The sequence below is a fragment of the Trypanosoma cruzi genome, genomic scaffold (genome assembly GCF_000209065.1).
Source record: "Trypanosoma cruzi strain CL Brener 1047053516569 genomic scaffold, whole genome shotgun sequence".
NCBI lineage: Eukaryota > Euglenozoa > Kinetoplastea > Trypanosomatida > Trypanosomatidae > Trypanosoma > Trypanosoma cruzi.
Window position 1 is genome coordinate 198,787 of NW_001849511.1, and position 22,651 is coordinate 221,437.

General features: G+C 52.4%; 3 protein-coding genes and 2 pseudogenes across 3 annotated transcripts, besides 12 other annotated features; all 5 read right to left on the bottom strand.

Annotated features, from left to right (window-relative positions):
- Positions 1-361: part of a sequence feature (areas merged during assembly that could not be assigned to a particular haplotype. This can correspond to areas where the two haplotypes were merged or to regions with more than two copies in the genome that were merged during assembly.) that runs on past the window's edge.
- Positions 74-188: a mobile genetic element.
- Positions 189-4,025: a mobile genetic element.
- Positions 362-17,329: a sequence feature (areas not merged during assembly with more than two copies in the genome that could not be assigned to a particular haplotype).
- Positions 4,028-4,205: a mobile genetic element.
- Positions 4,365-4,600: a mobile genetic element.
- Tc00.1047053507949.190 lies at positions 4,656-6,872 on the bottom strand (annotated as a pseudogene).
- Positions 8,008-8,035: a microsatellite.
- Positions 9,066-11,318, bottom strand: Tc00.1047053507949.210 (trans-sialidase, putative; the record flags this gene model as incomplete). Its single annotated transcript, XM_812072.1, has 1 exon — positions 9,066-11,318. One exon carries the CDS (start codon positions 11,316-11,318, stop codon positions 9,066-9,068), a length of 2,253 nt encoding a protein of 750 aa, XP_817165.1.
- On the bottom strand, positions 12,588-13,916 carry Tc00.1047053507949.219 (annotated as a pseudogene).
- Positions 14,277-14,366: a mobile genetic element.
- Positions 14,278-18,553: a mobile genetic element.
- Positions 17,330-22,651: a sequence feature (heterozygous, non-Esmeraldo-like haplotype).
- Positions 18,605-18,624: a microsatellite.
- Positions 19,834-19,906: a sequence feature (A-rich).
- On the bottom strand, positions 20,647-21,714 carry Tc00.1047053507949.250 (hypothetical protein, conserved; the record flags this gene model as incomplete). Its single annotated transcript, XM_812073.1, has 1 exon — positions 20,647-21,714. One exon carries the CDS (start codon positions 21,712-21,714, stop codon positions 20,647-20,649), a length of 1,068 nt encoding a protein of 355 aa, XP_817166.1.
- Positions 22,060-22,651, bottom strand: Tc00.1047053507949.260 (hypothetical protein, conserved; the record flags this gene model as incomplete). Its single annotated transcript, XM_812074.1, has 1 exon — positions 22,060-22,651. A coding segment is annotated over one exon (592 nt), but the record flags the coding sequence as incomplete, so codon positions are not given.

The window sequence follows — 22,651 nt, forward strand, 5'->3', positions numbered from 1 at the left end:
AATAAAGAGGGAATAAATGGAATAAGAATGGATTCACCATATCCTCAATGTTTAACTCCAATTAAGTGCACAAATATATACATCATCCGATAGCAACAATCGTGGCCGCTCGTTCTATTCGGATAGGATACACATATATATTACGAGTTGGCAGACTTTGGGGGCCTCCAGCCACAAGACCCCGCCGCTCCCCTTCGCAAGTTCCACCCCTTCGCCAAGTCCTGAAGCGTAAACACACGACCGCGTGATATGCCGTCTGCGGGGTTTTCTGCAGACCGCACGTAAGCAGAGGATGCCTGTATTCCGCGAGAGTCAACAAACTCATATATCCGTCGCAGCTCCCACATCAGGGCGTGTGATTTGGGGCTGCCTTTATTCGCCGCTCCTTGCAGCGAAGTATTGTCCACCCAAACGTCCATGGTGGATGGCAAGATGGCGGAAAAGGCCGATAAGGCTAAGCGCGCCGCACACGCCTCGGCCTGCATAATAAGGAAACGCTTTCTCTTCCATTTCCCTCCGTCAATTTTAACGTCGCCGGAATCTAAAATGAAAACGGCCCCTTATCCATGGAGCAACGCGTCCGTGATGATGGCGGCCGATGCCTTTTCCGTGGGCTTGATGATTCGCTTACGATTATTCTCGATGATGTGTCGTAATCTCTCGCCCAAAACAACCGCTGACGGCGGAAGGTTCGCCGGGGATGTCTCCAGCACAATCCGCGTTTAAGTGCGGACAATCGTCGTCGCGCTGCCTTGATAAAAAAGTAGTAGTCACATAAACGCGTGCACAAAATGGCAGCCGCGTACAAAAAGTGGGACACCGTAACCTTCATTTCCGCGTTGGTTGAAGAATTGAGCGCCGGCACGGCGCATACAGAGCGGACAAACTCGTCACTCAGAGATACTGCCTGGTGAGTGTGATCAAATTGCACCCCCAGAAAGGTGTACTGCGTGGCGCCCGATTCGCGGTCCTCCCCCAAGAATGCGTGACGGCCGTCCGCATTACGAAGCAATTGGGCTTCCCACAATGTCGCGTCGCTTTTCGACCCTGCAATGCGTATATTATCGATCCATACGTCGATACGCACCAATGGAGGTGCAGCCCAGAGGCGGTGAGCCACCGTCGTCACCAGCGCAATTGCCGAAGTAATAATAATCTGGAGAATTTCTGGGCCGGCCTTGCATCCCATTGGGAGCCGTGTCAGCTCCACCAGCGTGCCGTCCTCCACGCGGCATCGAAAGAGATGCCGAGTCTCCCACGGTAAAGAGACTTGAAAAAAGGATGCCTTTAAGTCCAGGCAGGAAGCGGCCTCAGCCATCACAGGTGGCAAATAATGGGAAATGTGCAAAAGAGGAGCATGAGCCTCGTAAGGGTCGTCTCTGTTCCTGTCGCGTGGCCACGCGATCCGTCGTCGTTGTAAGCCGGTGGTATTCTCCTCCACAACAGAGAAAAGCATTATCCATCCGCTTGTTATTGTGGACGAAGCGTCCTCGATAATTCCCGCTTCCCTCAATGATCGCGTGACAGCGACTGGAATCCTCCGTGAGCCTTCGCGCGCTTTGCCGGAGGAAGACGGAGGGAAAGGGGACCGCCCGACGAGTCCCCAAACTTGCATGAGCCTCTCCAAGATGGCCGGTTCAACCGACTTTTAATCCACTCTAGATTCAATACGGGCACGTTGACCTGCTGTAGCGGGACAGCGTGTTCATCTTGTGGAGTGGCCAGACGCGTCCTTGTCGCGCGTCTCGTTATTGTAGCGGCATGATTGTGATAAAATCATGGAAAAACGCTCCTCCGCTCTCATCCAGAGTTCCTGCCCTTCCGCAATGTCTCCCTTCACATCAATGCGACCAGCGACGACACCTGGGTCAGCAGTGTGGTGTACTTCCCCAAGTATCGAACAGTGTTCTGGGGAAGGTCGAACGGATTGACGTGCATCGCCAACTGCGAGATCACGTGTGGATCCAAATTGTACGCCTCCACAATTTGAGCAGCGTGCCTCAACGCTTCGCGTTTTATGGAATGCGCCGTGGCATTCCAAGGAGCCAAAGCTCGTTCGACTTGGGCGGTCGTAAGATTCGTGAGCATTTGTTTTCTTGAAGTGTCCTGCATAGCTTTATAATGTCGAAGGCGTCCTGCCCTCGTATCCTCACGAACCGCGAGGCGCGGTGGGGATCCGCCCTCGCCGTCTCCGGCGCCACGGACCAATCCAAAATTACGGTCCCGTCCGGCTCCAGCGTGGAATTGTTGGGGGTGAGAGCCGCAATCTCAAACAAACGACTCGCTGCCATCCACGCGAGTCGTAAGACAACACATTCCTTCCAATCGGTCCGGCTGCGGATAAATTGATTCATCCCTTCCTCTGTCAAGGGGCGCGCTTGCTTCGTCTCCGATCGCGCCGCAATTTTTTGTAACCCCAGAATCATAATGTCCAGCGGGGTCCGACACATTTCCAACATGGACCGCAGCATCCTGCCGCACTGCCGTCGGGTCAATGGCGCAACATCTAATATTGCCATCAAAAAGACCGCGCGGCTCTCCGCGTTCATCGGCTGTTCGTGCGTGCGGCAAAAGGTTGTGAATTGCCCTGCTAGGGACATTCTCTGTTCCCACGTTGACGGCGCGCACATCTCTCAAGCCACCTTGTTCGCTTTCCTTATATGACTGGCCCAAAGCGGGGATGTCGGTAATTCGTCGTACCACAGTCGAGCGTCGTTGGCGGATAAGCTCCATTGCTCTTCTCGACGATTGCGTCGGGCAATTTGAAAGATCGGATGGAGCGTCGGCGGTCCTGTGCGACTCCTGTGAGGATTGGTGGGAAGTGGTGGAATGGATGGAGGCTGCCTTCGTTCGCCTTCATGGGCGGCAAGCAGCTCCTCTGCCGTTTTTTGATGGCCATCTGCGCGGCAAGTAATTCCATCTGGCTGCGCTGCGCACGTTGCACGTAGATGCGTCGTGTACATAAATGTGAAAAAATTGACTTCGCAACGATCGCTGTTTTGCGTAGGCGGGCGCTCAGTCTGGAGAGCGGCATGCTGGGTTCGGATGCCAAAATGAGTTTCAACCGGAATGCCTGCGATATGTTCCTGCCCAATTTCATAAACTGCTCGGTGGGATCCCGCTCTGCTTCCTGTGCGCGCTCGCACGGTACAAAAATGTCAGAGGCAAGTTGAGCCTGAGCGTCCACTTGGTGCAAATTATAACTTTATGCGCTCTTGAGACTGTCGACGACTCCGGAGATGTCCTCATTCCGTATACGCGTGGCCAACGTGGTGGCGTCCAATGCAATAAGATGTAGTAACTGATCCTCTGAAGCAAAATCTCGTTCCAAGGGGAAGGTGCGAAAAGGCAAAGTCACGGTGTGAGAGATATGCGGTCTCCCGAAATTGCCCTGAGAATTTCGGGTGTTGACCCGCCGTCTCTCCCTCCCGTGAGATTGCGTTAGGGAAACGTGGATTCTGGCACGCCCTCAGCCATCAAATGATGCGGTTGATGCGGCTGTGCATTGACGCCATCTTCGTGCATGCGTGAGTGGGGGTTCATCTGGCGGCCCTCTCCGAGAGGTGGACACTTCCCGTTGACACGGCGTCCCCGCGACCCGCAAAAAGGCCGCCAGCCACCGCAATGTGGGATTCACAAGCCAGCAGGTAATTATACGCCCCTTCCACCTGCAAATAAAGCTGCGCATTGCGATTCTGAACGTCCGCGACAAACTGCGGGAGCAATTGGGTCTCGAAAATTGGTAATTGAGGCGCCCGGAGGTTCGCAAAGTGCCCCATAAGGGTTGGATCCCCCCAGTGCTTGGCGATGTCCCATGAAATCCAGCGTCGGACTGCCATTGTTGGAGCAAAGGTTACCACCACTTCCAACGGCCTGTGCTCATCCATGTAAGCGAGTTGCGCCTGTATATTGCCTTGTTGGCGTACCAAATCCAGCATACGACTACCACTGAAGCTCCATTCCGTTGCTGTGCAAGGAGCCATCGCCATTTCTTTAAATAAAAATGCAGAAATCAGTTTTGGCTGCAAAAATAAAAATAAAGTAATTAAGCTCGTCTAGTTCTTATCGGTTCCTTGATTCCGTGCATCGCGGTCAACCAAATAATCATTAAAAGAAAAAGAACATACGGGGTTCGCTTTATTAAGATACATGTATGTTAAATTAGATAGCCAGCATGCCAAGTGAACATTCTCTTCACAAGCTCCCGAAAAAGACAAAGGTAATAGAGAGGCAGTAAGTTCAGAAGCCCCTCAATTTTTGGTCCATAAATAAAGAGATATATTTTGATAACCACGATCATGACACGTTGCCACGCATCCAATTTGGAGATATTTTCATCAATTAAGACATGGAATTATTCGTTTTCTTCCGGCCCGAAGTCCCCGCCACGCAGTAAAGATCAAAGAAGGCGAGTTAAATTGCAAAGGTAAAAACACAAATAAAAACAAATTCGTCTTGCCGTTATCGGTTCATTGATCCGTTCAATAGCAGTTTTCAAAAGGAATTCAAAAAAAAAAATCGTTAAAAAAAAGTATTCGTCTTCTTGTCAGAATACATTAAATTAGCCAGCCCGTTCGCAAAAATTCTCTTCACAGACTTCCAGAACATTCGTGTCAAAATGCATGCAATCCCACAGAACGCAATAAAAATACTCTGCTACACTCCATAAAAAACCGCAAGGGCCCATAGCCCCAGCGACACCAGAGGCACAAAATAAACACACTCGTGCGCAGAGGAGTCAGATCCGCTCGCTTCCGACGACGAACTCTCATGCTTGGGAGAGCCAGTCTTCTTTACCATTTTCAGTTCACCGGGAGTCAACATGCGGTTGTACAAAAAGACGTTCTTCACTGATGCGCTGCTGTCCCGGCCACTTTCGTCTCCCCCAAAATAAAAGCCCAAAACATCTTATGCCCGTTCTTCACGTCTTCGCATCGTATCCGAGGTCCCCAGAAGCTCTGCGTCCAAGTAAAAACAGCCCTCGTTCCCATTTAGCATGAGTGCCACCTGGTATTCTTTTTTCGGCACCCAAAAGTCGCCCTGCCCCGTTTGCCCATCAAACACTTTTCCCACATCCTGTTCTCAGCGCAAGCCAGCCCAAGGAAGTTCGTGCCCATTCCATCCTCCAGCATCGCACCCAGCAGAGGAACGCTGCTGCCGCCCGGAGGCATCTTTTCGATGACCACCGTCGCCACAAGGGTGAAGGTGAAATCCACAAAGGTGTGCTGTTTATTATCTCCCCGGCTGTTCACGGGCCATATTCCCCCGGCCCCATGCCCTGTGAACTTAAAGCCATCCTCAATCCTTATTGCGCCCAATACGGTTGCATCCACGCAGCGGTACATGTCGTTCCACTTGTCGGCATCGGATGAATCGGACAAAACCCCCACAAGACCATTCGTGGGTGTAGACAACCCGGAGAAAAAGGCGTCCACTTCCATCCAATTCCTCACAATGGACTTGATTTTTCTCAGCTCCTCAATAATTCGAAAAAGAAAAACGCCATCCATCTTCCCATTACCCATCCCCTGCAAAAGGTACAACGCATCACCGGAGTACAGCAGGGTGTTGGCAAACGCTCGCTTCGCACCAGTCTCCACAGAGAGCGGTCCAAAATAGACCGTGTGGTTGCTATCCGCGACCCAAAGGTAAAGCGCCTTGTCATTTCTCTCCCCCGGGGAATAGCCCACTTTCTGAGTATACAGCAAGACCTTCCTTCCGTATAATTCCACGGTGATGAGGGCTCCCACACGCCAACCCTCGCCCCGAGGAATTGCTTGTGTGGTAATCCACACGCGTGGGAGTAAATCAGAAGCTTTGGTCCACGCATCTCCCATGTCACGCGACCGGAACACTTTCTGGCCATCAACACAATAGGCAAGCATGAGAAGTTCTCTATTCTCCCATTCGGTGATGCGGGGGTCAACGCAGTCCGCAGCAGGAATGCCCCTTGAGACATCCCAGTTAACGCCCTTGTCCTTCGAGTAAAAAAGCATGGATTCAATGCCACGATCATTTTTCCTCGTCGCCATCATTGGAAACACAAGCCAGCCTTCTTCCGTCACAATGCCTGAGCCGCCACCACCCACAAATCTCATTAAGTCCCTTTGCCGAGTACTTTAAGTGATCGAAGCCAAAAGCGACGTGGGTGCGCCCCACTCGATCAGTTCACCCTGCTTGGCGTCCGTGGACTGCGTGGCCTTATCCACGAGCAAATGAATATCCCAGCCATCGTCAATCCAACGCCTCCCAGTAGCATCACGAATAAGATAGTAACTTCCCACAAGTAGAAACACATCACTGCCCGTCGAAACTGCCGTGGGTAGAAGCGCAACGCCGAAACGATCCTTTGAACTTTCTTTGGTAAAAACGGTATATGCCCTCCAGTCGTCGGAACTGATATCAGCGACAATGGACGACCACGGCTCCGTCGCGTTGATGTACCCTGCAACAATTTCAGAAGTATATAGATCGGATGTATGCTGGGGACCATTATAGTCCTTATGACCTTCCGCAAAGGCAACCATCACTTCACCAGCAAGGGCAAAAGAGGGTGAGCCAAATGAATCCTTCATTTCAGTTGCACCACCACTTTTTATTACCACCTGCGTCTTCTGCGGCAGAAAAAGATCAACCTCTTGCGGCAGCTGTGCGTCCCCTGCCCCACTACTTCCATCAGCGGCCGCAGCTCCACAGGTGCAGCACCACATCATCACAACGAGGAGCAGCACCGCGAAAGTAGACACATGCCGGAACATGTTGGGTCTCTGCGGCTCACTTTCTCTTCCTTCCCTCCTCCTTCCGCTGGATCCGGTCACGCGGCGACGGTTGTGTGTGCGGGGTGCCTTCACAGCAGCAACACGTGAGAACATTTAAGTAGGTGTGTGTGGGCGATGTGTGTGCTGTTGGTCCTTTCAGAGCCTTCAAATTTCACACTGGCGATTAGCGCTTGTTTGCTTGCTTTCCTAACGTGTCTGTGTTCAAGAGGTTGAGGGAAAGGGAAAAACAAGCCAAGTAAAGAGGTGAGACAGCGAGCACTGCCACTCCGCACCGGCCATCGCGGGCGTCACGGAGGGCCGTCGGTGTGCGCGGGCCAGCCCTCACGCGGTGTAACACACCGCACCCAAAAGGGAATGACAGACAGACAGGCGGAGGGAGATGAATGGATGCCGTCAAGAGGCACTCGCAATCAACATGGCCCGTGAGCATGCGGCTACTCCACGCAGGAACACAGGAAAAAAGGATGACAAGGGAAAAAAGCAAAAGGCAGCACAAACACACAAAAGAAACAGAAGACAGGCGGGAAAAGTACCGCCAAGGCCCTCGCCCTGGCCGGCAACTCCACACCAGCCATCACACACACACACACCATCGCAGTGCTGCCAGTCCCAGGGTGAGAGGATTCGGCCCTCCACACAACAAACACAACGCACACGGTGCCAGTAATCACCCAAAGAGCCACACGCGGAAGCGATTCCTCATCCATCCATGACGCGGCAACAACATTTCCAGCCATTCCGTCCCCAATGGGATTTGGTGCCCGACTAAAGCGGTCATATGTGGTACATCACACCTGCATGAAAAGTGACTCGCGGTGCGCGCTCCCTCTCTCCTACTTCCCTTCATGCCCACAGAAGGAGGCGGGAGCCGCCAGCAACCGCCAGCACACGCTACAGAAGAAGCATCCAAATCCACTGCATCTTGTGCGTGCATGTGGTTGTGTGTGCCTGCAGAAGCACGAGTCAAAGAAGTAAACAAAGATGAGAGGAGCAGAGTATGTCAAGGGACGCACACAAAAATGTACAGCAGAGGTGCATGGCAGAAATAAAGAAAAAAAGACTGCTCAAGCTCATGATACAGCACTGCGGACAAAGCAGCGGCAATTCATAGAAGATTTATTTAAAATAATTACAAATAACAATTCCCTTTCATCATATATTAGCCTCCCTCGCACACAATAATTATATAAAAAGAAAAAAAAAGTCGTCCTTTATTACTGTTCCACCCAAAAAAAAAAGAAAAAGAAAAAGAAAAACCACACACACACAAAATGCAGCTGATTACCGTGTGGCCACGCCAAACTGTTTTTTTATTTTGCCCAAAAAGAAAATTAAATAATTACGTGTCTTTCAACCGTCCGACCCTCCATGTGTGTCCGCACATCGTTTATATTTCATGGGGTCATCTGCGTGTTGCTGCTCCCCTCAGCCCTCTCATCGGCGCGTGAGTGCGGCCCGCAGAGCACAGTCACTCTTCTTGTGCGTGGACTGAGAGAAGCACGCAGACATGACGGGAGTCGCGTCACTCCATCGGGAGAGTGAGCGCAGCAAAAAAAAATCATCAGAGGGGAGAGAAATGCTCACGAGGCCGACCTCGAAAGAAATGCCGGCGCTTAAAGCGCACACGAAAAGCAAAAAATCTTAAAAACACGGCGGCAGGGTGTGGCGCTGCGGGTGTCTGCCAGCCCTGGCCGCAAAAAAAAACAAGAGGGAAAGAAATGTGTGCTCCGCCCCACAGGCCCTCGTCGCACGCCCACACGTCACGGCTCCCTCAGCGCGCCGTTCGTCGCGGCCCCTCCTCATGCGTGCAGCAGGCGAGGCGCACAGGGCCGTCGTCATGAGCGTGTCGGTGGGTGTGCGAGTGGAGCAGTTGGGCGGGAAACACACGGCACCCCTCACAGGAAGAGTGCAGCAGGAAGCAATTAAAAAGAGGGAAGAGTAGAAATGAAAAAACGCCCATCGTGATTGCCCCCAAAGGCAACAAGCAAAAGAAGGGAAGAGTGGAGCAAAAAAGAAAAAACAGAAACAAAATTTTGTTGAACAAAGCAAACAAAAATGATTAAAAACAAACGTAAAAAAACGTGGGAAATTATACTCCAAACAGAAAAAAAAAAATTAAAAGCCGAAAAAAAAAGTCCATGGTGGTTGTCCTAAAGGAGCAAGGGAAAATGGAAAACATTGAAAAAAAAAGAAATTATTCTCTGCGTAGTAAATTTATTCCTAGCGGTGTGTGTGTGTGTCCTGCAGAGACGAGGGCAAGTGTTCCACACTGAGACCGCACGCTCCTCACGCAGCCGCAAAGCCCCACAATCCCAGCAGAAGAAGCAGCGGCAGCAGTCCGCTCCCAGCAGGCGCATTGGCTCGCACACCCTCAATCCGAGGGATATGCCTCCTTTCCGTTCCATCCTCCAGTTGGGTTTCCGGACCTCTCGTCGGAACGGGGATCCTGTCCTTGATTGCACGCATCTCAGTGGAATTCAGTGGGCGGTTGTACAGAAAGACGTTCTTCACCGTCACATGGGGTTCTTGTTCGTGTCCCTCCTGATCGCACGCGCCAAAGCAAAAGTGTACAAGCCCAAGTCGTGTCTCACTTTTTAACGGCACTTCTTCCTCCCCCAGCGACTCACCATCAATGTACACAGAGGCCTTGTTGCCTTGCAGTATGAGTGCCACTTGGTATTCTTTCTTCGGTTCCAAAGGCCTGCTTTCCGTTGTTATCTTGCCTTCGAACATCTTCCCCCACTTGTTATCCGCGGTATACGACACTCCCATGGTATGATTGGAATTATTGTTCGCCAACGTCGCAGTCAGTAGAGGTGTGTTCCCACTCGGAGCCTCTTCGATGGTCACCGACGCCACAAGTGTGAAGTATTGGCTCAAAGATATATGACGCACATTATCATCCGGAATGTTCACGGACCATGATACCCTGGAGCTATGCCCCGTCAACTGAAATCCATCTTTGACCTTCTTTGCATTAGGCGTCACCGTCGCATTCAGGCAAAGATACTCGTCGTACCACTTGTCACCGCTGGCCGCATCGGACAAAGCTGCCACCAGACCCGCCGTGGGTATAGACAACCCGGAGAAGAAGGCGTCCTTTTGCGCCCAGGTCTTCAGGACAGAATTGATCGTACTCACTTCCTTCGTCAGGCGAGAAAGCGACAAGGCACTGTCTTCACCATTGTCCCTCCGTTGTAACAGATGCAACTTGCCATCCGAGTACATCAGGCTGCTGGCGAACTCCTCCTCCACAGCACTGCTCATGCCAAGTGGTCCAAAATAAAACGAACGGTTGTTGTCCGTGACCCAAAGATAGAGCGCTCTTTCCCTTTTCTCCCCCGAGAAGCTCCCTCTCTGTGTGTAGAGCATGACCTTCCTGCCCTCAATGGTCGCGGTGATAAGGGCTTCCACACGCAAGCTCAGATCCCAAAAGTATAATCGTGAGTTGACCCACACGCCCGAGAGTGTCCCGATGGCCCTCGTCCACGTTGTCCCCATGTCACGCGACTCGTACACCCTCTGGCTGCTCTTGCAATTAACAATCATGAGAAGTGATCCATCCCATTCGGTGACGCGGGGGTCAGTGCAGTTCGCAGGGGAAATGCCCTCAGAGAGCGACCAGGTACTGCCGTTGTCCTTCGAGTAAATAATCATGGAGCAATAGCCATCATTTCCGCTCTTCGCCATCACAGGAAACACAAGCGTGCCATCCTCCATCACAACACCTGCGCCACCAGCGGCAAGAAACCTTGTCAAGTTACCTTTGTGAGCAGCTATAGTACTCCCGTTCAACGGAGACCTGAGTGAGCCCCATTTGATACGTTCACTCTGCTTGCTGCTCGTAGGCTCCCTCACATCACCCACAACCAGTTCAAGTTGTGTTTTGAATCCGCTATATGTCCGATTTCCAACAGTTTGTTTGTGCTCATAAAAGCTTCCCGCAAGAAGAAACACCTTATTGCCCTTCGTGGTGGTTGTGGGGTTGAACACATCGTCCACACGATTATCCACTCCATCCGTTGTACCAAGCACAGTGTGTGCTCGCCATGTACTTTCATTCACCTTGCCAACAAGAGTAGACCAACCCCACGAAGAGTCGATGTACCCCACCACAATATCAGAAGAATTTTTCTCTTTTTGTCTACCGACTTGATATTCGCGATACACGCGACCTTCGGCAAAAGCAGCAATTACTCCACCAGCACTGGCGAGAGAGGGTGAAACAAATGAATCCCTCTCAGTCTCTTGAGACGTTCCACCTTTCGCCAGCACCTGCGTCGTCTGCGGCACAAATAGATCGACTCCCTGCGGCAATTGCGCATTCCCCGAATTACTCGTCACGGCGTTCGAAGCCCCACCGCTGCAGCACATCATAACGACGAGGAGGAGCAGCACCGCGGAAGTAGACACACGCCGGGACATGTTGGGCCTCTGCGGCTCACTCTCTCTTCCTTCCCTCCTCCTTCCGCTGGATCCGGTCATGCGGCGAAGGTTGTGTGTGCGGGGTACCTTCACTGCAGCAACACTTGAGAGCATACAAATATGTGTGTGTAGGCGGTGTGTGTGCTGTTGTTAAAATTTTTAGAGCCTTTGAATTTCACAGTAGCGATTAGCGCTTGTTTTCCCTATCTTATTTAAAAAGCTAAAAATGAAAAAATCATGCCAACAAAATTACAACAGTGAACACCGTTACCCATCCACGGTGAGTGGCACCATCATCCCCGCCGCAGTCACTCCAAACAACAACAACTCACGCACACAGACACACGGAACGAGAAGAAAGAACAGCGCACCGGGAACACACGGCGACTGTTACCAACAACAGGAGCCACGGCGGGTGAGCCGTTCTTCACGCGTCAGCTCACACCGAGCAACGCCCACACAAAACAACCAGCGGGGTGTAAAAGAACAAAACCTCCCTTCGCAGCACCCACGCGCTTCCACCAGTCGTTTTACCGTTGTCTCCTCCAAAGCACCCGCTCCGCAGCCGGCGCACACCACGTCGCACAGCCGGATAAACCCCATCAACGGATCCACAGCATGGTAGAAACTTCGGCACATGAGGCTGCTGGACGGGAACCAATCCGCACTCTCCCAGGCACCCTCAATACCCAATACCCACCTGCCTGCATGCCGCCACATTCACTCCCGCAACACGTCGAAAAAACACATCGCGGTCTCCCGCCCTCCCTCCTCAGGAGGGCCTCCGCAGCCACAATCCTGTGCGTGCGTGCATTCTCAGCGTTTTAAACACGGCATGTGTGTGTGCATGTGCTTGTGTGTTTGGCAGCGCCTATAATTGCAGAGCAGCTGTGCGCCACAAGAGAGTCTGAAGAAAGCAACGGCAGAGAGAGGCAGATAGCACACACGCAAATTACTCATATCATCGCACACACACACACACGCAGCCGCGGAATGGGTGCACTCAACCACAAAATCAAAAAGGAAAACAAAAAAAAAGCCGAAGCGTGGGACGACCAGCGCACACACACTCTCATTGCTCCCGTAAAGCAAAACACACACACAGAGGGAGAGAGAGAGGTCGCCCACTCAATGCAATAAAAACAAAACAGAAACAGTTACGGTGCTCCGCCCATGCAGCCAGACAGGACGGCAGCGGTGCGTGTCGTGCAAAAGAGAGCACCAACGGGCCTGCATGGGTGTGCATGCATATATGCAATGGGCACATTATTGTGTGTGCCTCGTGGGGTGAGGTGAGGGCGAGAGTCCATGCAAGGGGACACACACACAGAGAGAGAAGGACGAGTGTGTGTGCGGGCGGTGCATGGCTCTCTCACACTCACTCTCACGCGGCCACCACCGCAGCAGCAGCCGCACACGCAACAAGAAGAAGAAGAAAAAGAGGGGAGGTGGTGTGGGAGACAGCGGTGCTGCCGTCACTGTCGCCAGCCGTCGCCGTGTCACCCGTTGTGGCGTTTGTGGCCAGCACTGTTTCCTTCGGATTGGCTTCTTTATTTTCATTTTGTTTTCTTCTCGTGTCCCTGCACCATCAGCTGCTGGATCATTGTTCGGGATGCCCTCTTCAGTGCTCTTGTCAGCTTTATTATTGGCGAAATTACCGTTTTCCGTGGGTGATGGTGGCTGTGTTTCTGCATGGCCGTTAGATGGTTCATTCTGCGAATTGGCTGTGAAGGGGGCAAACACCCTCAGTTTGTGAATTGTTTTTTGACTTCATGTCGCTTTGGGGTTGTTGTAGCTGTTACACGGGCACGGTATCTTCAGAGCTCTACTGTCCATTCACTCGTGCTTGTGTTGAATCTCCCTCTGTTTTTCCAATTGTTTTCAGTGCCACTTCTGCTGGTGCTTTTATTAGTGATGGTGATGTTGCGTGTGGTATGTTTTCAGTTTCACTGCATTTTCAAGTGTCCCTGTTGGTGAATTATCATTTTTTTTTCCTTTGTGTTCTTCCGCTTCTTCTTGTACTGCCTGTTTTGGTTTTTTCTTTTATCCTCATCTTCGTCAACTTTTTCAAGTGCTCCCACCCCCAGTTCGGGAGTGTTGGGAAAAATATTAACGCCACTGTCATCCGTAGGCGTGGCAGTGGAGGATGCATTACTCTTGGAAGGATTATTCAAATTGTGATCTTTGCCAGGTTGAGTGACAGTACTGCCAGATGAAGATTGACCAACGCTTTGGCGTTGGGAGTCTGTTGCCTTACCACCTGAGGGATTCCTGGTATCGCCAATTCCATTTGGATCAACCGTTTTTAACAGTTTCTTCTGTTCAACTTGATCCGATGCTTTATGTGTTGGCAGCGGTGCTGGTGTACCACGCGTTAAAACCTCATTATTACCTTTTGACGTGGTACCAGACAATAATTGCTTGGGCTTTTCCGATGTGACTGCACCACCCAATTCTGCTCCCTCATTTTCCCCAAGCTTCAACCGCCCCTATTAATCCCATCTGAGTGGATAACAAACTGCAGTCCGTTCTCGGAAATACCCCGTCACTTTCAGCATTATTCATGTGCGTCAATAAATTCCCGTTACCTTCACTGCAGCGGTCCGCCATCGCGTATACAACCTCTGCTGGCACCGCACCACACCACAGCACGCAGAGGGCACACACCAGCAGCACACGGCCAGTCATCATCATCGCCATTAATCCTGTCATTTGCGTGTAGCCTTCACCATAAAATAACTTTCCGTCCACGCAGAGCAAAAGCAAAAAAAATACAAGTCACAGAACCACGCACAAGCAGCAGCTGCACACACAAATCAGTCGGTTGGAATAAGTACAATTGCAGAACTCCCACAACAAACTGCAAACCAAAACTTTTAATTACCTTAATATATATATATAGATTCACCTGCGCCGCTGGCCAAATCCAGATATTTTTAATAATGAAAACCAAACCAAGTAAAAATATAAAAGGGGTGAATGGAACAAGAATGGGAGTTCACCATACCCTCGATGTTTAACACCAATCAAGTATATATACACCATCTGTTTGCGACAATCGTGGCCAGATTACGTGGCCTTTTGAACTCATGTAGGATATAAAACATTTATTACTTACGAAACGGCAGACTTTGTGACCCTCCAGCCACAAGACTCCGCCGCTGCCCTTCGCAAGTTCCACCCCTTCGCCAAGTCCTGAAGCGTAAAAACACGACCGCGTGATATGCCGTCTGCGGGGTTTTCTGCAGACCGCACGTAAGCAGAGGATGCCTGTATTCCGCGAGAGTCAACAAACTCATATATCCGTCGCAGCTCCCACATCAACGCGTGTGATTTGGGGCTGCCTTTATTCGCCGCTCCTTGCAGCGAAGTGTTGTCCACCCAAACGTCCATGGTGGATGGCAAGATGGCGGAAAAGGCCGATAAGGCTAAGCGCGCCGCACACGCCTCGGCCTGCATAATAAGGAAACGCTTTCTCTTCCATTTCCCTCCGTCAATTTTAACGTCGCCGGAGTCTGGAGAATAAAAACGGCCCCTTATCCAAGGAGCAACGCGTCCGTGATGATGGCGGCCGATGCCTTTTCCGTGGGCTTGATGATTCGCTTACGATTGTTCTCGATGATGTGTCGTAATCTCTCGCCCAAACCAACCGCTGACGGCGGAAGGTTCGCCGGGGATGTCTCCAGCACAATCCGCGGTTAAGTGCGGACAATCGTCGTCGCACTGCCTTGATAAAAAAGTAGTAGTCGCATAAACGCGTGCACAAAATGGCCGCCGCATACAAAAAACGTGACGCCACAACCACCATTCCCGCGACGGTTGAAGAATTAAGCGCCGGCATGGCGCGCACAGACCGGACAAACTCGTCACTCAGAGATACCGCCCGGTGAGTGTGAACAAACTGCGCCCCCAGGAAGGTGTACTGCGTGGCGCCCGATTCGCGTTCCTCCCTATCGTGGCGTGACAACTGTCCGCATTACGAAGCACTTGGGCTTCCCACAATGTCACGTCGCCTTTCGACCCTGCAATGAGTATATTACCGATCCATACGCCGATACGCACCAATGGAGGTGCAGCCCAGAGGCGGTGAGACACCGTCGTCACCCCCGCAATTGCTGAAGTAATAATCTGGAGAATTTCTGGGCCGGCCTTGCATCCCATGGGGAGCCGTGTCAGCTCCACCAGCGTGCCGTCCTCCACGCGGCATCGAAAGAGATGCCGAGTCTCCCACGGTAAAGAGACTTGAAAAAAGGATGCCTTTAAGTCCATGCAGGAAGCGGCCTCAGCCATCACAGGCGGCAAATAATGGGAAATGTGTAAAAGAGGAACATTCGCCTCGTAAGGGTCGTCTCTGTTCTTGCCGCGTGGCCACGCGATCCGTCGTCGTCGTAAACCGGTGGTTTTCTCCTCCACAACTAAGAAAGGTATTATCCATCCGCCGCTTGTTATTGTGGACGAAGCGTCCTCGATAATTCCCGCTTCCCTCAATAATCGCGTGTCAGCGGTTGGAATCCTCCGTGAGCCTTCGCGCGTTACCGGAGGAGGATAAAGGTAAAGGGGAACGCCCGACGTGCCCACATACTTGCATGAGCCTCTCCAAGGTCGCCGGTTCAACCGACTTTTAATCCACTCTAGGTTCAATACGGGCACGTTGACCTGCTGTAGCGGGACAGCGTGTTCATCTTGTGGAGTGGCCAGACGCGTCCTTGTCGCGCGTCTCGTTATTGCAGCGGCATGATTGTGATAAAATCATGGAAAAACGCTCCTCCGCTCTCATCCAGAGTTCCTGCCCTTCCGCAGTTTCTCCCTTCAAATCAATGCGACTAGCAACGACACCTGGGTCAGCAGTGTGGTGTACCTCCCCAAATATCGAACAGTGTTCTGGGGAAGGTCGAACGGGTCGACGTGCATCGCCAACTGCAAGATCACGTGTGGGTTAAAATTATGCGTCCACGATTTGAGCAGCGTGCCTCAACGCTCCCCGTTCTATGGAATGCGCCGTGGCATCCCAAGGAGCCAGAGCTCGTTAGACTTGGGCAGTCGTAATATTCGTGAGCTTTTCGTTGTGTTGAATTGTCCTGCATAACTTTATAGTGTCGAGGGCGTCCTGCCCTCGTATCCTCACGAACCGCGAGGCGCGGTGGGGATCCGCTTTCGCCGTCTTTGGTGCCACGGGACCAGTCCAAAATTAAGGCTCCGTCACGCTCCATTGTGAAATTGTTGGGGATTAAGGCCGCAATCTCAAACCAACGACTCGCCGCTATCAACGCGAGTCGTAAGACGACACGTTCCTTCCAATCGGTTCGGCTGCGGATTACTTGATTCATCTCTTCCTTTGTCAAGGGGCGCGCTTGCTTCGTCTCCGATCGCGCCGCAATCTTTTGTAACCCCAAAACCACCATTTCCAGTGAGGTTCGATCCATTTGTAAAATGAACCGCAGCATCCTGGCGTACTGCCGTCGGGTCAATGGCGCCACATCTAATATTGCCATCAAAAAGGCCGCGCAGCTCGCCTCGTTCATCGGCTGTTCGTGCGTGCGGCAAAAGGTTGTGAATTGCCCCGCCAGGGGCATTCTCCGCTCCCAATTTGACGTCACCCACATTTCTCAAGCCATCTCTTCCGCCCTTCTTGTCAATTCCGTCGGCAGTTTGAACGATCGGATGAAGCGTCAGCGGTGCGGTGCGATGCCTGTGTGGAATAGCGGGAGGTGGTGGATTGGGTGTGACTGCCGTCGCCAGCATTAATGAGCGGCGTGCGGCAGCTCTTCTGCCGTTTTTTAGCTTTCGTTTGTAGTTTGGGAAAACCCTTTTGGGGCGCACTTTGCAAGTAGACGCGTCGTGTCCATAAATAAGGCACAGTTGGCATAGCAGCGATCGTTGTTGTTGCGATCGAGTTCCCCGTCGATCCATGAAAGGCTGAGCCACCCTCGCGAAGGTGTCATCCTCATGAAAAGCCGTGTGAAGGCGGGCACGCAATTTTTGGATCGGGATGCTGGGGTCGAATTTAATCACGATCTGCATCCGGAAGACCCGCGGTATAATCCCGCCCAAGTCCATAAACTGCTTCTTGGGCTCCCGATGCAACTGCAACGCGCGCATCCACAAAACCAGAAATGCCAAAGGCGATTCGGGCGTGAGCGTCCCCTCGGTGCCACTAATCGCATGCGCTCCGGATTTCGAATAGAATTCCAAGGATGCCTTCATTCCAAATTTGCAGGACCCAAGTGTTGACGACAAGTTCAATTAAAACCCGGATTCTCTTCATTTGAACCGGAAACCTCTTCTGAATCCGGAGATCGAAAGGGCGAAGTCACGGGGTGAGGGAAACGCGGTCGCCCACAATGCCCAATGACGCAAGAGTATTGACCCGCCGTCGCCCTCCCGTGAAAACGGGTTGGGGAATTGTGGGTGCAGCCGCGCCCCCGGCCACCAAACGCTCGTGGTGGGGTGGTGTCGATGCGCCATCCTTGGACCCGTGCGCGAGTGCATCTGGCGGCCCTTTCCTGGAAGAGGGAACTTCTCGCCGTCCGGGTATATCGGCACCCCAAGCTGCAAGCCGCGCTTCCAATGCACCGATACGTGCCCTTCGTTCCTGGGGTTGGGCAGGGGTTGTCTCCAAATGGCGTTCGCGCCCTGCAAGCGCCGATTCTCGTTGCGCAATAAAACCGTCCGCCACCGCAGTGTTGGATGCACGCACTGAGAAGTATTTATCCTTTCCGTGCAGCTGAAATTAAAGCTAAGCATTCCGATTCCACACTTCCGCGACGGCGTGGGCATAGTCCGAGTTTTATCTATGCCTTTCCGCAATGATCAGCCCTTGTTAAACCCCCAACTCACGGGCTGTCTTCAAATGATGGGCAAGAGCGATTGAAACTCGAAGTTTGTTACTTGACACGCCCGGAGATCCGCAACGTACCCCGTAAGGGTTGAATCCTCCCAGAGCTTGTCAGTGTTTCCTGAAATCAATTGTAAGCCACTTATGGTACCACTGACAGTGACCATAGATTCAAACTGTCCCTTTTCATCCATGTAGGTGAGTTGCACCTGTGTATCGCCATGCTGACGTAACAGATCTGCCATACGATTACCGATAAGGCTCCATTCCGTTGCCGTGTAAAAGGAACCACCGCCATTTCTTTACATGAGCTTGCAGGTATCAGGTTGGGCTGTAAAAATAAAAGTAAAATAAGTAAACTCATATCGGCGTTATTATTTCCCTGATTCCTAGAATCGCGGTCAACCAAAGAATCACAAAGTAAATGAAAAAGGTCGTACAGAGTTCCATTCGTCAATATATATATATATTAAACAGCGCGCTTGTCATGCGAACATTCTCTTTAAAAGCTCCTAACAAACCAAACACACGCACAAAAAAACTGTAACATATCAACCACCGCTCAAACAACAACAACAACAACAAACAAATACAAGATCCACACACGCACACATACTCACAAATGCCGCAGCCAACAGTGAGGCGCGATACAGCATTGGCTCTCGGGCACTCCAATTGGGACGGTCCCGCGAGCGTCAAAGCGTGGCATCCCACTCAACAGGCCCTTTCGGGAGCAGCCGCAGAGAAGAGGGGGAGGGGTGGGAGCGAGGAAGCGCCGATCATGCGGATGCTCTTCTGCATCAGTTTGCGTGCACGCTGCACACGTCGGTGGAGGACAAGTACATCCAGTCTCTAATCACTGCGCAGCTGCAAGGCCAGCCCGCACGGCGGCGGGCAAAGGGAGGCAGGGGCGATACCTACAAGAAACGAGGGCGGAAACAAAAAGGGGGTGGGGTGCAGAGAGCAGGCAGTGAGAGCATCACGACAGTCGCACAAAGACACCCTTAGCAGGCAAATCCAAACCAGCCAACACAGAAGGAATAACGGCGAGTGAAGACGCAACCGGGGCAAAACCCACCCAACAGGCACAGCACGGGGAAGTCGGAAGCGGTCGCCCGTCACAACACACCCACGTCTGTCGCGATCGTGCGCTCTCCTCCCCCCGGGTCACACGGCACGGCATCCACAAACCAACGGCGAAAAGAACCACAGCACCAACAGCGTTTCCCACAATTCCCCGTCCTCGCCGTCAATTCCACCCTCCCCTGCTGTTGCGGCAAAGCCTCCCACCACGCGAACCTCCGCGCCCCACCAGCTCCTCCCGCCTCAAGGCCGTCCTCAACCTGACAGTCGCGCAAATGGCCACGCCGCCCCTGCCGCTGCTGCCGTTGTTGTGGCTGCGTCCCAGTCGCAGTAAAGCCATGCGCTGCGACCATCCGCGGTCAGCCGCTGCCCGCTCCGCACGCACGGAGGCACCGCCACCCGTCCGGTGTCTAACAAGACATGTCCCACCGTGTCTGCCGGCGCTCCTCCTCTCGCAGAAGCGGAACCCGCTGCCACCCAAAACAAAACACCTACATACGGCCACGGCAAGAAATAAAAAAGGAAAGAAAAAGGAGCGTGCGCTGCAGGCAATGGAAATGCACGTAGGTCTGTAAGGGAAGTCGCACTTCTTGCCCACTCTCCCGCACGGCCACTTGGACGCCCGCTCAGGCCCATACACAAAGAAAGACACGCGCGAAAGTAGGTAATCACATGGGAAAGACAAAACACTTACAATGAAACACAGTACGTAAATCACATAAAATAAATAACCAAAAATTTAAAATAAAAAACCAAACAAAGTAAAAAAAAATACAAATCAAATCATTATTCCTATTCGCCTGTCGTTTGCATCGTTTTCACATTCTCTGTAAACCACGCTTTGTGTGATATCATTGAAGGTCTCAGAGGCATGCCGTGAAAAGGATAAAAACGGAAAAAGCGGCAATTACTGGCGGAAAAATAACATCCAATACTGCGGTAGTTATAAGAGCTCTCTGCATTACATATGCCATCAATGCACCGTACTAGCACACCGTGGTGGGCGTACAGTTCACTTCTGACGCAAACACAATTCTCATGCGACGGAAAAGGACAGAGAGGGTAGGGAGGGTGTGATGCGAAAAAAAGGGCGTGGTGGGGGAGATGCTCCCTTCATTCACTAATACATTTTATTCATGATATGTTTGCGCTCCCTTCCTTTGTGGGGGCGGACGCTCACATTACATCCCGCCTCCCCCACCACCCGCACAATAAAACGGTGATAATACCGGGCTCGCTGTTTGTTGAGAACAATTGTCCCCTTCGCTCCCCACGCGCTCCCTCCTTTCATTTCGGTTCCATCTCACACGCGGCCTCACGGAAAGAGGAAATATGGAAGAGGGCGCTACAGAAGAGAAAAGAAAGAACAACCGTGGAAAACAGTTCTTCGACCCCCACGTCACGGGAAAACTCAACTCCCCAAATTTGTGACGGGTTAACACGTCGTATGCACATTCTAACAAAGGAAATCAAAAGTAAAAAGAACAATGCAGAGGGAACCCAAGAAAAGATTTGTTTTTACTGTTAGTAATTGTTATAGGGGGGAGGGCCAGCATACGGATTGTATCCCTCCTGTTGCAAGGATTGGTCGGAATAAAAGCCGCCATTGGGGCCCATTGCATTGCCTGGATAGCCATTTTCAAAGTATGCGCTGCTGTGACGGCCCATCCCCATAGTTCCTTGTCCCTCCTGTCCTTGCATGCCAAAAAAACCACTGCCGTCAGCGTCTCCGTACATGATACTGCCGCGGCGGCTCATGGCCAGTTGTGACTGCGTCGCGACCCGACGGATGCTTTGTCCCCTCTGCATTCCCTCATTGAGCACCTCCAGTTTCTCCTTTTCACGACGCCTGCGGCAGCAGCAGTATATAATGATTGCAACAACCGCAATGAGCAGCACCGAAAGACCAATGACTAGGCCCACCCACCATGGTAACGGACTGAGCTTCTTAGAAGGAATAACAAAGCCATTCTCGTCGGTCGCAGGCGCTGTAACCACCTCCGAGGGTGTGAACTCATAGAACTCGCACAACCACGTGGTGTACCCGTGATCACGGATCTCGTTCTCCCAATGGCCATCTGACACCATTTTCGTAATAGTCCGCCCGCTCGCTTGAAAAAAACTTACCGGCTGAAATCCATCCGAGAAGTTGTTGTACATACCAGGTATGGATTCCGTGTATTTCAAGCCATTATACACGGTCCCCTTGAAGAATGTCGCCTTTTCAACTGCTGTCCCGTTCATCAGGCCGGTGAAAAAAACCCACTCGCATTTTTGGGTCGTGCACGAGGAGTACGGACACCACCCACCAATGGGAGCCTCTTTAAATGCGGCGTCCTTGATGGTACTTTTTGCCAGCTCCTGAAAGCTTTTCTTCATCGGCATCATGGTGTGGCCGCCACCATGCCAGGGACAGTAGCCGCTAAACCGTGCGCTCACGGGGCTGGGTGATTTGAAGGCGGTGTAGCGCACGTTGTACGCCACGGCACACATCGGCGCACATAGCACAGCAACAAGCAGGACGCACCAACAAATGACAAGAGACGGCGGCGTGGACGAGCCACGCGTCTCAGCAACCCTCTTCTGGCACATGCGGAAGGAATGCGGATGTCGAGTGACACTTGTTGAAAACTTAATGTTAGCACGCAGCTCCTTTTCCCTCACGGCAAAAGACAAAAAAAGGAGAGGACAGGGCACGCCGCACAATACACAACAATAAACATGGCAAACCTCACACTCAGCGAGGGAAGCGGATGACACGCGTCCCTCACAGTTGATGGTGGTGGGACACTTGTATGCTCTGTGGGCGAGGCAAGGCCCGAAACACCTCTCATCTTTTCACGCACCAAGAACGCGGCATCAGCGACAGCCAGAAACAAGGACACACGCACACAGAAACCAAAGGCTAAGAAAACACCCCCAACAAAAAGGTGCTCCTCACTCGTCGTACAGGCCGTGAGCAGGGGACACAGTAACAGTCACGGTCACTGGAACGTCATGATCCCGCGGCATGTGCACCACACTGAGCTGGCGTGCCTCGTTCACCTGGAACAGAAGCCGCTCAAATCCACCAAATGTCGGTTGTGCGGCGCCGCCCGAAGTTCCTTGCATCCCCGGCGCGACGTCCGCCACCGCCCCGGACGCGCGCCACAACTTGCCGCCGGGGCGCACCCCGCACGCAAGCGCAAGATGCGACCGGAGGACACGGGTGTGCGCGTGCGTGCCCTCGTCGAGCGCCGACAGGATCGCCTCCGAGGAACGTTGCAACTGCACCGTCACCGCGCCGTACGGGCCGCCCTCGCCGCGGAGCGTCACGCCGCTGCGAGGGTCCAGCACAACGACCGCGTGGGGGCACTGTGCCGCGACCAGGTCCTCAATGGCATCGCGCGCCACATCGCCGAGCAGCACCATTTGATTCGCCACACTCGTCTCTCCGAAGCGGAGGTCCAGCAATCGCTCCTGCACCGGCCGCGTGGCGAGGGTCGACTGCAGCGTGCAGTCCCCGTCCGTCAGCTCAACAAGCAACCGG